Raw genomic sequence first — 15,382 nt, 5'->3', positions numbered from 1 at the left:
AGTGCCCTGAAAATATGTCACAATGTTCACAAGAGTGCAGTTCTTTATATTCACCTCTCTGGTAATCGGCTTAGTGATTTATTTCTTAACTGCCAGTCATCGGTTTAGTAAACAATTCCTTAGATGTTTAGTCATAGCCTTTAGTAGTCTTATGTTACTCGCTATAGAATATGCATTGAACATTCCCTTTGGGTATCTTTATCTGTCTCTGGGGTTGCTACATCTGTGGGATTCAAATCAATCATCCAAACACCAGCCAGGCAGCAATAATCGAAGAGGATCTCCAGACTGGATAACTTCAGCGTTGGTGAATGCTCCTGGTCTATTAAGATGGCTTTGATTAGCTCCCCCTTCCCTTCAAGTTCCTTCCATTTTTATTAGAAGACAAGGGAAACTGAGGGGGGACTCATCTGAAATAAGATAAATGCACTCTCATAGACCACAGCTTTAGCTTGACCTGAAGCACTACTCAGCACAGTAACACCACACCACTTGATCTATGTTGAGTTCAAGTAAACCTCTTGCTCTCGCATCGCTACTTACCTCTTGCCGCAACGATACGTATATTTGACGCTTCATCTACAGACAAGGGCATAATATCATTTAGGCAACATCAGAGACATATAAAGTAATTATGACCTCTTCATATACATCCTCGCCATCGAGTATGTTGGATTGCAGCTACTGGAACGTCCATAATTGTGTTGATTCTTAGCAAAGCTAACTAGCAGTCAGATCTATCGTTACACTTTGAGAGCATTGCTATCAGCTTTAAGTTAAGCATTGTAGAAAAGTCTCGAAGAAATTCCTATCCATATCCATTCTGGTAGACTTCAGCATCCCCAAAATTATCGATAGTCCTCATCACCAACTACATGCTAATCTAGAACAAGTGAGAAGTGATCGAGAACAACGAAGAAATTGCCCGGCACAAACATGTAGCGAGCCAGCGTATCTGGGAAAATGGGAAAATGGATTCCATCGACCCCAAAAGCCAGTTGTATCCATATCTCTTTGCATATGCTTTCCTATAAGTTGGTAGGCAATGCACTAGACGCAATGCTCCTAACGCTAACAGCTGAGCATTTGGCAAACACAATGTCCACTAACGAGCTGAGAAAGATATTGAACCTATTACAGTGGTAAAGTAGATTATCAAGTTATTGGACAGCTACTACGCCTACAAATCTCGACGCAACGGCGACATCCCTCTGAAGATAAATCGGTCACACACTGAGAAAACATATGAAGGTATGACTGGCAATACTTACCTTTCACGTTTTAATGAAATTATCATGGTCGTCTTTTGGTCGTTACCTATGAGTCCTATTATATAGCGACTTGTTCTTGTCAGATCAAATCGGTCACACTCAGCCTGGTGACAATAACCCTGTCCCCGTACCAAAAGACGTTGAAATGGCCTCGGCCCAAACAAGGGGTTAATTTAGGCGAACAAAAGACGGAAGACAAGTTTCCAGCGCAAAGGGTCAGTTACGCGATGAGCCCCAGTCACTTCGTCCCCTTCACAATTTTTTTCTCTTGTGTAATATCCGATTGTGATCCGCAGAAGCTCAAGCGTCACATTTCCAAAACACCTTTGGGAGTATTCCTTGATCTGCAACTGTTCCGTTGAGGTTGAGGAGAACCGGTGGTGATCCACACATTAGCCTAGGTACTCAATAGGTAGTATCAGATGCAGCTGATCGACTTCCGGGTTCCTTATTGCAAACCTGGACGAGGAATTTAATAAGTGACAGAGGGTAAGGTCCGGTGATTTCAAGATGACCGAGGGACAGTTTAGCATTGACTAACCCCACGTCAGTGATGTCGCAGTTAGGCAATTCATGATCCTTGGCCCGTGGGCCCCTGGCTAGTCTCGATGTAGTCTGACATCCGGCTGGGCGTCTCAAGAAATCACTGCGTGCCCCAGTCTTTCAGGTTATTAAAAGAATATTCATCAGGGGTCTTACGGGACCGTTGGAAAAGCTAAGGGTTTTTTACGTCCTTGACTTCTAGAAGGAGGAGACAGCCGGTTTGACCAGCATCCCCGAGCTCGTATTGATAGACTTAGCAGCTGAGAAGCCGGCGTAGATCCACTAATTGACCCATGGTGTAAGTCTGAATGGACAATTCTTCGTCTCGTGTCCCGGCGGTATCACTCTAGCCTAGACTTTTAGCTCCCGGGAAGTAACAATGGGAGATTGATCCATGTAGCCCATCGAACGCATCGTACATAAGACAGCCGGCATCGCACCCTTCTAGATCTCTTCTACTCATCCCTCGATACCTATCGCTATCAGGTTTAATACCACGTCACTCGTTAAGACATTATTAATACATTCGTTATAAACACATTCGTTAAAATGCTCCCCCAGACTCTCCTCACCCTGGCTTTGGCCGCTACATCCTTCGCCAGCCCTCTCGCTCGCGCCAACAGCGCCTGCAAAGATCCCGTCGTCCGCAAAGAATGGCGTGAACTCACCAGCGCTGAGAAGGCCGAATACATTCGCGCTGCCGTCTGCGTCCGCAACCTCCCCAAGGAGAGATATAGCCACATCAACGCCGTCACATCCCGCATGGACGACCTCGTGTACACCCACTTCACTCTCAACACCCAAATTCACTTCGTCGCCAACTTCCTCCCTTGGCACCGCTGGTTTGTCCAGCTCCATGAGGATCTGCTCAAGACCGAATGTGATTACAAGGGTGTCCAGCCTTACTGGGACTGGACCATCGACGCCGACAAGGAAGATATGAAGAACTCGCCTCTATTTGACGCCAAGACAGGTTTCGGTGGTGACGGCCAGCGCACTGATAGCGATGTCCCTGGCTTTCAGCGCTGTGTCGTCGATGGACCTTTTGCCAACACCAACTTGACTCTGGCTATGGGATGGCCTGACATGAACACTCCCGGTGACCGTCTGCACTGCTTCACTCGCGAGTTCAACGGCGGATTGGGCAGAGACGAGAATGGTGACCAGATCCTCGGCGACATGCAAATTACCGCCTACAACTCCAAGGTCATGAACACCATCTACGGTTTCGACACCTACGGGAAAATGTCCGAGATGCTCGAGGGTCTCCCCCACGCTCAAAGTATGTTCTTTCCCATTGAATTCATCTTTTTATGCTAACAAATTGCTAGTCCACAGTATCATCTTTGGTGACATGGGCCCAGCTACTTCTCCCAACGAGCCTCTCTTCTTCCTCCACCATGCCAATGTCGACCGTGTTTGGGCCAAGGTATGTTTCTCTTCTATTCCATCTGTAGTCACACTTTTACTAACAATAACCAAAGTGGCAAGGACGTAATGACACCCGTCTATCTGACTACTCCGGCTTTCGAGTCAGCGAAACAACCATTCCGGCCAAGATTACTGATGCGATGCCTGTTATGGAGCTTGCCGAGAGCGAGCCCGTTGTGAAGGATTATATGGATACTCTAACTGGTCCTCTTTGCTACACCTACTCTGACATGTAATCGAGGGGTGACACAACTGATCAAACGTAGCGACAATATTTTGAATTCAAATATCAAGTACCACATTACCAAATAAGCTCATCTTCGCCCTTAGTGTAACATAGGTTTAACGGTGTACATGATTATTCTTGACCAGTTGTAAAGACTCCATCCCTGATAAGCTGGCTCAGCTTCTTGTTACTCTTGATGTACCGAGCCAGATCAGGTCTCTTTTGAACCAACATATCAGCCACCATCCTGCCAAATACAATCTTGCCTGACATATTGAGGTGTGTCCGATCTCCTTCAATCTCGTTGTATTTATCCGCGTTCTCTTGGCCAATGGCATTGACATACTTGGTGCTTGCGGTGTTGAGGTCCAAATATTTAACTCCAGCCTTGTTCGCGACGGCAATGGCAGCATCTCGCTCTTTGCTAAGATTCTCGACCACTTTTCCGTCCTTGAAAGTGCGGCGGGTGAGTGATGTGATGATAATCTACAAACATTAGTCATGAGGCTGGGATATCGAAGTTTTAACTTACCGCGGTCCCACCTGCTGTCTTGACCTCACCGATCATGGTGGAAAGGTTATCCGAGTATTGCTCCAGAGTGAGAGTCTTCTGATCATTATGGCCGAATTGAATCGTAACGATAGCTTCGTGCTTAGCCTTTTGAGCCTTGACATTCTCAAGCGCGGCATCCCACAAGCCCAGGTCTCTGAAAGAAACGGTGGTAGCGCCGTTCTTTGCAAGGTTTATTCCACCTCCAGGCTTCTTGGTTCCGTTGAGAAGTGCATCGCCCCAGCCTCCGCCGGTAGCAACGGTTGAGTCTCCTGTAAGAATAAAGAAGGGAGATTTCGCAGCCTGAACACCTCCGAAGATGCTCAGGGCAGCAGAAGCAATGGCCAAGAATTTCATGATGAGTCGGGACGAGTCAAATGTTCTTGTCTAGAGATGTGAATTATGAGCGTCGCTGCTGGAAGTATCATCTTCTTGTATAGATCTAATTATGTACCCCAATATTTGCCTGAACACCCATGAGTCGTTTGCCTCTTGGTGGTCGAGGGAGTAAAATATTCCACCAATAACCATCTTGAATCGACTTTGGGGGCACCGATGTCAAGGTTTGCAGGGGCAGCATTCATTTTCAAGATTTATATCATTTGATCCATGTGCCGCTTCTCCATGCGGAGAACCAATGTCAATCAAACTTGAAACAGTAGGTAATTGAGTGGCTGGACTGTACCTCGACTTTCGTGTTCGGTCTTGAATAGCCCGAGTTTCCACGCGAGTAATAGGCACGGTCCTTTCATTGAGATAGACCTCATCGAATATCTTTATCGATAAGCCTGTCTAATCTAATCTAATCATTCTCAAGATGTACTATCTAATCTTATCTTAATGTCCCTTATCTGCTCTTATCTAAAGAGTAAAGATGCTCTCACTTTGTCCAGCGTCAAGATGTTGAATGATTTGTACAACTGGAGTAATAAGAAGATGAGATAAATCTAGATATTTCATTATTATTTGCATAAATTTTCTTAGTTCAAACTAAGTTGATAACGCAAGTGCTTCTTAACTAACGGGTCGGTTGACTTGTTTACTTTTGATTGACCGCAATCTAAGTTACTGCGCAATCACAAAATTGATCACGCTCCCTACTGATGATACAATTCTGGTACTTAAACATTGCTGTCAATATCATGCTATATGAACCCAAACTCCGAGTACAGTAATGAGCGTTCCAATGATTAGGCCATGCATCTTGAAGGCCTGATTGATGAAGATGGTGAGCGCAGTAGGGTAGGTCAAGGTACGCGTCTCATGTGGATAACCGAGAAAGTTGGCGAGGATGGATATCGGAGGATCCGGGACTTGCAACCAATAATCGGACAGCATCGCGTGGACAATCGATAGCCAAGGAAGATCCCTTAGCCTCTCTTGGATCCATGGTCATGTACCTCAGTAGCTACACGAGGACATGACAGCACATTGACAGACAAGTCAGGCCTACTGAACCGGTAATGACGTGTTTCAAATTCATCTACTCTGCACCTAAATATGGATTAAGCATGAAAACCAATCTGCTTTAACTGCCCGTAGATTGATTCCATTCTGGTGAACCCGACGTCCCGCGCGACACCGTCCTTTCTAGCGTGATTCCATGACCAGGCCAAGCATAAAAATAGCATCAATACGGCCAAAATGGTCTAGAACAGCTCACGCGCCAGGGTAAATACGAGCCCAAAGGGGCAAAAAGCAACAAGTAAAAAGGGGCATAATTTCCATCATCCCATAATAAAACCAACTTTCCGTCCCAACTTTCTTGTCTTTTTGTCCTCTTGGCTCTTTAACTGTCACTCGCTTATTAATCAGTTATTTTCTTTATTCACTATCGTTAATTCACTATGAAGTTTTTCAGCACTCTTAGCACCCTTGCGGTCGCTCTCATGATGACTGGCGAGGCCGTGGCCGGCACCTACAAGGGTTTCAGCATGGGCGCCAACAGGGCTGATGGCGTCTGCAAGTGGGAGGCCGACTGGAAGAAGGATTTCCAGGCCATCAAGAGCTGGAACAAGGGTTTCAACGCTGTTCGTCTGTACTCTGCCTCTGACTGCAACAGTAAGTGTTTTGCATCCTCAAAAACAAGCTCTTTTTACTTACATTCTTGTTTAGCACTTGTCAAGGCCGTCCCCGCTGCCAAGGCCACCGGCATGAAGATCCTTGTCGGTATCTGGTCCACCGACGATGCTCACTTCGGCCGTGATAAGGCCGCTCTCCTCAAGGCCATCAAGCAGCACGGCACTGGCTGGATCGCCGCCATCAGTGTCGGATCCGAGGATCTCTACCGCAAGGACATCTCCCCCCAGAAGCTCGCACAGCAGATCTACGACGTCCGAGGCATGGTCCACCAATACAACAAGGCCCTCAAGGTCGGACACACCGACACCTGGACCGCTTGGGTCGACGGCACCAACGACGTCGTCACCAAGGCCTGCGACATTGCCATCACAAACGGTTTCCCCTACTGGCAGGGCGTTCCCATCAAGGATGCTCTCCGCCTCAAGACTTTCCAGAACTCGTACTGGAACGTCAAGAAGCACGTCCAGGCTGTCAACTCCAAGGCTACTGTCTGGGTTGGTGAGACCGGCTGGCCTACCAAGGGACCCAACTACCAGAAGGCTGCTGCCACGACCGCCAGTCTGCAGCAGTTCTACAACAATGTCGGATGCTGGCTCTGGCAGCAGAAGGATGCCAGTGGTTTCTGGTTCACTGCTTTCGACACACCTGCCCAAACCACCGAGGTCGAGAAGTACTTCGGTGTTGCTAACCAGGACCGCAAGCTCAAGTTCAGCCTTACTTGCTAAGCGTTATTGCGGGTTTTCAATGTATAAATTTAATTGACCATATACTGTTGTCGCTTGTCAACTCAATGTACTTTCATTCATTTGTATAAAAAAAGTCCTTCTTAGATCCAATATGTAATATCACGGACCAATCACATCAGATAGTTGTCCCGTTTGTCTGTGCAGTCGTTCATTTCCTCAAGCCTTCGTGTTTCCAGGGGGCCCCAAGTAACTCTCTTGCATCCCACCCAAGTTAACAACAATCTTTTCCAGCAATATGTTTGCATGATTGAGTCGGAGCTTAAGATCATGCACACCAGTCTTCAATGCCCCTAGCTTATGCTTCCGCACCCATACATTGTCCGACGCAGCGTAGAACCACCCATCAGCCGATGCCCATCCCTTATCTGCAGCGTTCTTCTCACTTTGCGGAGTCCTCTTTTGCAGATTGTATGTCTGAACCTGGCTCTCATCAAGCTGCACATCGTAGGTCAGGACATCCTCTGATGACAAGTCAAGAGTTGTGCCAAAGTAAAGCACCAATTCCGTTGTGTCAGTTTCGCTGAGTGTGAAGAGCGGGTATTTTATGTAAGGAATCGCGCTACTGGTCCTTGTTCCGGGAGCGAGAGCCACACTTCCGGTCTGGAGTCTGCCTGTATCAGGAAGGGTTATATACGGCTTCTCAAGGTGGCAATCAGTCGCTGGTATTGAGATGAAGCAACTCTGTTCCACAAAGCCATGGAATGAATTTTGGACTTGTCGACCATCGATGGGTAGGTGAACTTGTTCAAAGTCTCCTTCACGTGATCGCACATCAATAAGAACCTCGTCTTGGAAGTCTTGAGGCACTTGTGACCAATCGATGGAAACTTGTACTCGCACATCATCTTGGCCGGGAACCAACACTCCCTCAGTCTGTGATAAGATGATCCAGGGATAAGGAGCCGAAGTTGACCAGTTGATAGTCGGGACTCCGCGAGTAAAGACATCAAACCACCTGGAATTGGGTCCATACCGACTCATGGGGCCCAAGGTCAGGCCAGGAACAAGATCTCGCCTGCTTGGATGCGTTCGTTCTGACTCCTCATTGATGCGTCCCACTCGCACACCTTCGTGGCCTTCAACCGCAACTCCCATCTGTCCAACAATGGGGTTCGAGTTCTGGCGTCGCTGGACGAACGACAGACCGCTGATCATGTCTCGCGATGGTGCATGCCAAGTATCTTCATATCCGTAATGAGGTTGCATCAGGATGTGATTCCATTTTCCATTGAGCAGACTGTGGAATTCCTCTGACAGATCAAAATCGGCGTCGAAGAGATCCAAGACCTCTTGCGCAATCTTGTTGGCGGAGTTGCGTTTCTGGCGAGCGAAGAGCTTGTTACGCGCTTGGTTGATACGCAGAGCATTATAGATATACGAAGCCTTGGTCGGGTGAAGAATGAGCTGGAAGGATGCAGCTTTCTGTTCTTCAGGGACCCGGCTATGCAAAGTCTCCGCAAGGCCAAGAAGGACTTTCCAGCGGCCAAGGATAGAATCAGCTTCCTTGTAGTGCAGGATTGAGAATGTCTCTGGTTCGATATGTTCGTGTTTTCTCAAAGATAGTAACCGGTCGTGTTGATGCCAAAGCGAACCGATCTCATCTGCGAGATCAGCTCCGAACTCACGCCTAGCCGCACGATGGAAGAACTCGGGAAGAGTGTTGTGCTTGATGCTGTTGACGTCCCATGCCAAGGCCAGAGCGAAGGAAATAGGGAGTTCCTGAGGTTTGAGATCGCCTACATTGAACACCCAGATCTGTCTGGCGTTGTGGTGATATGCCTGCTGGAGTTGATGCCACACTTTTCCCTTTGTAGCTTGTAAGTAACCTTCTTGACATAAAGAGATATAGACTCACGAGAGAGTTTGTGTTGATCCACTTGTAACTGCGAGGATCACCAACGTATTGCAGATGGTAGTAAACCTGGCCTACGTCAGCTAAGACCGCTTTGTACTCGATTGTGAACTTACACCTGCTCCACCTTTCCTCCTGGATTCTTCAATTGTTGGAAGTCGACGGATAGTGCCAAAATTGTCATCTTGAAAAAGCAGTGTGACATCTTCTGGAACAGTCAGACGCCCGGTTTCAAACATGGACTGCACTTCCTTGTATATAGCAAACAGCTCTGTCAAAAAGTTAGTAACAGCGCGAATCCCTTGGGTAACTATACGAACGAGGCACAGCATCTTCACTTCCATAGACCTTCTCAATAACCTTTCTCTGGGTCTCAATGGCATCCTGAACTACAGAAGCAGGATCTTCTGCCAACATCTTTTTGTCATATTCTCCTCTGATTCCCAGAGTAAAGTATGAATCGCAGTTTTTGGCCCTGCTTGCGCCATGCTCGAAGAACTCGGTGATTTTCTGCTTGTTGGTCAACCAATTCCAGCTTCCATCTGGATTATCTGCAAACCATTCGTTTGATAGGCGTTGCATAGGCTCATGATGCGACGTTGATATAACGATTCCGTATTCGTCTGCGAGCTTTTGGTTCAGAGGGTCATCAGTGAAGAAAGAAGCTCCTGGGTTGGGATAGCCGGGCCACATCGCTGGCCATAAGAAGTTGGCCTACACTATCAGCATTCTGTCATAGAGTAGAGAAGAGAGATAAGAACAGACCTTGAGTCTAAGAAGGAGTTCAAATACAGTTGAGTAGAACTTGGAGTTGTATCCTCCGAACGTTTCCCTCACCCAGCCAGTCAAAGCTGGGGCTTCGTCGTTGAGGAAGATACCTCGGTGACGCACAGATGGTTCGCCATGAACAGTTTGTTTTCCGATAGCATAGATTCCGGTATGATGTTTCGGTGGCACATCAGCCCACCAATACCACCTGCCCCGAATTAGTTCAGCCGTCTGCCTTGATCGTTCACGGTGGGACTTACGGAGAGACGCCAATTTGCTCCGAGAGAGTGTATATACCAAAAATAGCACCTCGCTTATCGCTTCCAGCGATGATCAAAGCCTGCTCGCATGTCCCAAGCTGCTCATTGAGGATACTCGTGGTAAAGGATTCCCATTTACCATCGATCGCCTCTGTATCCAACTTTCCACTGTCCACTAGCCGCTTGATGAGCGGACTAGAGCCAATGCTGCCCACAAAGATAGCTGTCTTTGTATGGATATGTGCATAATCTTCCTCTGAGCTCAGTAGAACCAAAGGGCTGGGATCTCCTTTCGTTACACGGCCAAAGTCTTGTGCCAGGTCCTTTGCGGCGCGGATGATACCTGGGTAATCTGATTGGTCAACCACGATTGTTGCACCAACGAGGGGGATTGACCCAGCTGAGGGGTCGAATTCGATGATCTTCTCTTCGAACATGATGATTATGCACAACAACAAAAGTGTAACATGTCCTTGTTTCTCATAACATTAATCGCGCAGGTTGTATTTGGAGACGACTCATTCCATTCACCCCTCAATTTAGCTCGGCTCAGAAACAACCGAGAGTTCCACTCGTGAGCCAAGCTGATTCAATTCATCATCGTCGGAGAGAAGGCCGAACAATAAGACCTAACACTATGATAGAATACTTGGCTACTTCTTTGAGACAGTAGTCTCTTAGAAACACATGTTCGCCCGCTCAATCGCGGTTATAGCCATGGCTGTCAAAACGCCCCGACTTCGAACCTGAAGCGACTCAGCGCCATGTCCCCATGGCCATGTCAACTCCCACCCACCGTCAAGTTGCTGCCCATCAAGTACGATCTTCAAATCTCTCTCACTCTGGAAACCAAGAGATTGTGCACTCAGCGATCTCAGCACAGCCCCAAATATATCATCATCAAATCCCATCCGTTCGCGAACACACTTAATGAGCAAGTGTCTCATACGTTGGAGTTGTGAGTCCGAAGGACGACTCTCGCAGAGGTCAGACAGTATATAGAGGAGCCAATCTGGGTTTTTATAATAGCGGCTGCCGTGGAGGTAAGCTCGGGTTTCGAGTAGACGGCAGACAAAGTCATTGACCCTGGGGAGGTCTTCACCCCAGCCGTTGATGACGAAGAAGCGGAAAATGCTGGCGCATATGCAGTGGCAAAATTGGGGGCGACTGTTGCTAAGCCAGCACTGACGAATAATTAGAACCAGTATATCAATCTTCATCAGAGACTTACGAGAGGGAGATCATCTGAGTTCAAGTTTGAGAGTATCTCATCTCTGGCCTTGAGCTTCGTATCCATTGGAACATTGTCCAAGACTGCCAACGCCAGAGATGTGGTGTCAGAGCCTTCGGGATGGATTGTGGTCGTCAGTATCGGTGATCCCTGCTTGAAATAGTCCCGACCGCCACTCTCTGGCATAATCAGATCCCTAGAAGAATTAGTCAACAGCCCAATAAGCGAGATGACTGACAGACATACCGGATTCCCGTGTTTTGAAGCACAATAAATTGAGAGTAATTGTCCAGCAATATGTTATCAGACGCCTTTACCTTGTCTCCAAGAAACGCCTTTGCGCGTGCAACAGGGTCCCCAAGGAGGTTGTGAAGATCCCTGACGAGAGTATCTGTGTCACTGAATACGATGCCCTTGAAACCAAGGGTCTGCGCGGCAACAACGTTCTCTGCCTTGTCGTCGACAAAGATGCAGGAGGATACAGTCGTCTCGACAATCTTCAAGCATTCTTCGTAAGCGGCCGTGTCTGGCTTCCTCTGGCAAATGACTCCTGAGACGATATATTCGTCAATGATGCCCCAACTATGGATTTCATCTCTGAGTGCGTCGGATTCAGATGCAGGGATGTTAGACAAACAGAAAACCTTGATCTTGGTATACATCTGTCTGAGCTCCTTGATAGAGGAGATCAAAGCAGTGTTTGCCTGTAGGCCCTCCTTCCTCATCTGTTCCAGCGCCCTCGTCCAAGTTTCAATGTCAATGTTGAACTCTTGACATATGTTTCCATAGCATTCAGCCTCCGTAGCACGGCCTGATTCGTAGTCGTTCCAGTAAGATGAGTCGAAGGCAGCCTTGATGAGCCTTGACCTGAGTCCGACAGTGTTCTTTGTTGTAAAATTGGCAAGAACACCGCCTAACTCAAGGATCAAAGTCGTGTATTCCTGGCGCATGATTGCTGATACGTCCTGGGATTGGATCCTGGATGGAATGTCAATGATGTTACTGAAGATGTCTGAGAATAGGATGTTGTAACTTACCAATGGCAGTAAGTGCAAAAAGCGACGATTGAACTCCAATCAGTCTGAATGTAAAAGGGAAATTGATCTCCCAATCGTATGGATGGTCTCCAGTTCAATTTTCAAGGTGAAATCCCAATGGAATGGCTTGGATGTAATACAAGAAACAGTACCAAATGGGAGGTAGTTCGTTAAAGCTGCAGGTGTCATATGTTGAGTTGAGTCCTGAAGTTGACCTTCAATGGAGATGAATCAAGGTCTCTATATGTGTTTGGTGCGGTTCTGTATTGGAGGATACTCATGATAGCCCAATTCTTCATTTTTAGCGACACAACGGTCCAGGTGTTGTTTGTTTACTCCGAGACAATAATCTTACATCAAGTCTATTCATGTTTGCAGACCGGCATTGCCGTGCCAAGTTCAAGGTCACGTTTGCCCAATCATCACTTGATATCCTCTTGACCTACTAGCGAACTAGACTAGAGTAGTGCGGTAGAATAGGGCCAAAGTGAATACGTGCAAGTTAGATCCGACGATGCCGCAGCTAGGCACGGTAGTGAAAACAGCCACAAACAGTCGGCGGTGATTGCCATCCACAGTTTGACCTATACCCACAATATTGCATCCATTGTTCTGCCGCGGTGGCTCTATATACGATGTCCTGTCCGAAACAAAGGAAACAGGACCAGCTAGCAAAAGCCCCGTAATCTATATGATATCGACGGTGAATAGTCAGATCACATTGTCCTTTACGGTCCGTCTACTTGCTGTCACTATCACCAATCACTAATAGCGCCACAAAAGTATAATCATGTAGTTTGTTCGACGGTGTCTTTATTAGCGTTGAAAGTTGGGGATACCATGTTTCAGCCAGGAGCATGTCTCGGCTTCGACCTCATAAGCAGAACATGAATAGAGGAGCTTTCGCTCGTCTCGGTATTTTCCTGTGCTATGAAACTTCAGTCCTTCTACGTTCGGCACTTTGTCAAAAACGCGAAAAGCATCATGCCAGTCGGTAAAGATTGGCGAGGGAAAAACAGTGAATTGATCATCTTGAAAGACATGCCACGAATAATTGTTGCCAAGACTAGTCACCTCAAGGCTTGGAAGTAGTGCAATTAGCAAGGCGACCCTAGACTTGCTGGTGTGTGGAGGTGATTTGAGCCTTTTGAGCAAGATCACTTTGTTTTCCCACGATGTACAAAAATGAATAGAGCCAGCTGTTAAAGGTGCATGGGTAGCTTCGATAGCGCAATCACCGTAGCGCCAACTCATACACATAATGTCCTTAGCAAGCGATCAATCGGCCTGGCAGGAGACAGCAAGTCGGAACATGGTGTCCTTCCTTACGGAGTGAAAATTATGACCTTTGATCTGGTTCTTCAGCCGGATAGTTCCATCGTTACCACGGAATCCTTTGACGTCTCGTCCCATCTTGTCTGGTACGTGTTTTCACCGTCTCTAGTTCCAGCCTCGTTATTTCGGGTCAATGTACAGCGAGAATGGAACATCAACTATCTAAGCCTAGAGCCGATTTTATGCTTAATCCCACGTACCGGAAGGATCGTCGAATTAACCCTGCCAAAAGACAACCCCGACCCCCAAACGAAACTTGTACAGGTCCCACGTTACTCATTTCATCAGTAGATGATAGGTGGGGATACCAAATCTTACCCCAGATATGCGTACTACACATTTGCCGGAGGTTTGACTTCCGATCGTCCCGGATAGGCATGTCGATATCGAGAATGCAACTACAAGCAATCACATTACCCCAAGATGCCAAGATACAGCATCCTTGCAGGGTAGATCTGTTCTTGTTTCTGTTGGCGGTTTAACAATTGTCCTTTGATCAAGCGCACGAATCGAATCAACCTGACCGACTTGACAGGGTCGTTCAGAATATTTAAGTAGAGTACAATGCAGTCCAGTGGATGCTTCTCAGTTTGAGACCTTTCAGCCTCAACCCATACAGAGCCTCCACCATGTTCCGTCTCTCTTCGATCATCACAGCAGGTCTCGCCCTGATCAGTTCCGTCAACGCCGCCTGTGGCGATGGAACACCGCAGGGTGTAGTCTCAGGCTCAGGCTCCTCATTCACCGCCACTGTCAACGGCGCAAATGTTTACTCTGGCTCCGACTACCGTCTCGCCATCCAAACAGCACTCGACCGCATTGGCACTAACCAGCGTGTCACGGTCCGCGCCTCGGGCAGCATAGGCGCTAGCACTATCGTTGTCACTAGCGGGAAGACGTTTGAGGTCTGCGGTACCATGAACGTCGTCTACAAAGCTGGTCGTGGCGCCATCGAGGCTATCAACCAGAACGATGTCAAGATCCCCTACCTCAAGATGACGGGTAACCCTTACTTTGGCATGCGCTTCTCTGGTACCCGTAACCTGGCTCTTGGTGATATCACAATGAACCTCAGTGGTGGTCTCGGAATTCGGTTCGACCGCGACGCGAACTGGAACTATGGAGTCAGCATGGGTAACATTGTTGTTACCGGAGCTGGTAGCCACGCTGTTGAGACATTCAAGATCGACGGTCTTACCATTGCTTCCGTCAAGGCCCGCGACGTTGGTGAATCGGGACTACTTATCCAAGAATCACGAAACGTTCGCGTTGGCTACGTCGAAGGCAACAACGTCGGCGCAGGCACAGGTTATGCAACTCTTCGTTTCGCCAACGAGAATGGAAAGCTCAACAATGTCTATACCACGACCAACGTCTTCGTCGACAAGGTCTACTCTCGAGGTGGTGGCCGTGGAATCTTCTGCGTGTCCCAGTCAGGCGCCGCCGAGATCAAGTCAATCGATCTTGCAAACAACGGAAACAATGCCATTCTCATCGAGAACTGTTACAACCTGGCTATCCGAGATGGTGTCATCAACGGAGGCGGAGAGGTTCGTGTTTCTGCTCGTAGCGAGTTTCCCAACACCAGCGGTATCTACGTCAAGGCCCAAGTCAACAACAACAGTGTTCGGGAGTCTCCTTGCGCTCAGAACATTTACTGGGGTATTACTGGTAATGCTAAGAAGAACGTCTGCTGAGCGTCGAGTTTATCTTTATGCCGGGTTGATTCTTACTAGGAGGGTACATTCATTTGAGATCATGAAAGTAGGAGATTTCTTGTATATAGTGAATAACATCTCATTGGAATGCCGTCCTACAAGATTCCCTTTACTTATCGCGGTATTACAGGGTGTGCCTCAGCCCTAGACTGGAGGCATTATGTGCCATTCTTTGTCCTCAGATACTGATGTGAACATGCTAGGCCGCGAACTGAAGTATGATGAGAACTAGAATTGCGAAATTGAGATACAACAGCTGGCTACCATGAGAAAACGAACGAGAAACAGAAGCAAGAAACATTTGTAGCTGCCACACGCAATGTCGAGTAAGA

General features: G+C 47.6%; 7 protein-coding genes across 7 annotated transcripts; 3 read left to right on the top strand and 4 right to left on the bottom strand.

Moving 5' to 3' along the window:
- Positions 1–465: 465 nt before the first annotated feature.
- Positions 466–1,297, bottom strand: FPSE_12165 (uncharacterized protein; the record flags this gene model as incomplete). The annotated part of the gene is made up of 5 exons (XM_009265282.1): positions 466–497; positions 544–579; positions 937–1,028; positions 1,111–1,131; positions 1,272–1,297. The coding sequence occupies 5 exons, from the start codon at positions 1,295–1,297 to the stop codon at positions 466–468; spliced, it is 207 nt and encodes a 68-aa protein (XP_009263557.1).
- A 1,066-nt stretch (positions 1,298–2,363) lies between these two features.
- FPSE_12166 (uncharacterized protein) lies at positions 2,364–3,481 on the top strand (the record flags this gene model as incomplete). Its single annotated transcript, XM_009265283.1, has 3 exons — positions 2,364–3,096; positions 3,146–3,243; positions 3,299–3,481. The coding sequence occupies 3 exons, from the start codon at positions 2,364–2,366 to the stop codon at positions 3,479–3,481; spliced, it is 1,014 nt and encodes a 337-aa protein (XP_009263558.1).
- A 122-nt stretch (positions 3,482–3,603) lies between these two features.
- FPSE_12167 (uncharacterized protein) lies at positions 3,604–4,378 on the bottom strand (the record flags this gene model as incomplete). The annotated part of the gene is made up of 2 exons (XM_009265284.1): positions 3,604–3,957; positions 4,004–4,378. The coding sequence occupies 2 exons, from the start codon at positions 4,376–4,378 to the stop codon at positions 3,604–3,606; spliced, it is 729 nt and encodes a 242-aa protein (XP_009263559.1).
- A 1,490-nt stretch (positions 4,379–5,868) lies between these two features.
- On the top strand, positions 5,869–6,828 carry FPSE_12168 (uncharacterized protein; the record flags this gene model as incomplete). Its single annotated transcript, XM_009265285.1, has 2 exons — positions 5,869–6,082; positions 6,137–6,828. 2 exons carry the CDS (start codon positions 5,869–5,871, stop codon positions 6,826–6,828), a joined length of 906 nt encoding a protein of 301 aa, XP_009263560.1.
- A 177-nt stretch (positions 6,829–7,005) lies between these two features.
- On the bottom strand, positions 7,006–10,166 carry FPSE_12169 (uncharacterized protein; the record flags this gene model as incomplete). Its single annotated transcript, XM_009265286.1, has 6 exons — positions 7,006–8,655; positions 8,705–8,770; positions 8,818–8,972; positions 9,022–9,415; positions 9,467–9,677; positions 9,730–10,166. The coding sequence occupies 6 exons, from the start codon at positions 10,164–10,166 to the stop codon at positions 7,006–7,008; spliced, it is 2,913 nt and encodes a 970-aa protein (XP_009263561.1).
- Positions 10,167–10,406: 240 nt separating this feature from the next.
- On the bottom strand, positions 10,407–11,910 carry FPSE_12170 (uncharacterized protein; the record flags this gene model as incomplete). Its single annotated transcript, XM_009265287.1, has 3 exons — positions 10,407–10,913; positions 10,961–11,156; positions 11,207–11,910. 3 exons carry the CDS (start codon positions 11,908–11,910, stop codon positions 10,407–10,409), a joined length of 1,407 nt encoding a protein of 468 aa, XP_009263562.1.
- A 2,051-nt stretch (positions 11,911–13,961) lies between these two features.
- Positions 13,962–15,029, top strand: FPSE_12171 (uncharacterized protein; the record flags this gene model as incomplete). Its single annotated transcript, XM_009265288.1, has 1 exon — positions 13,962–15,029. The coding sequence occupies one exon, from the start codon at positions 13,962–13,964 to the stop codon at positions 15,027–15,029; it is 1,068 nt and encodes a 355-aa protein (XP_009263563.1).
- Positions 15,030–15,382: the final 353 nt, after the last annotated feature.

This window comes from Fusarium pseudograminearum, chromosome 2 (genome assembly GCF_000303195.2).
Source record: "Fusarium pseudograminearum CS3096 chromosome 2, whole genome shotgun sequence".
Lineage (NCBI taxonomy): Eukaryota > Fungi > Ascomycota > Sordariomycetes > Hypocreales > Nectriaceae > Fusarium > Fusarium pseudograminearum.
Note: the sequence above shows the minus strand (reverse complement) of the source record. Positions and strands in the feature narration are given on the sequence as shown.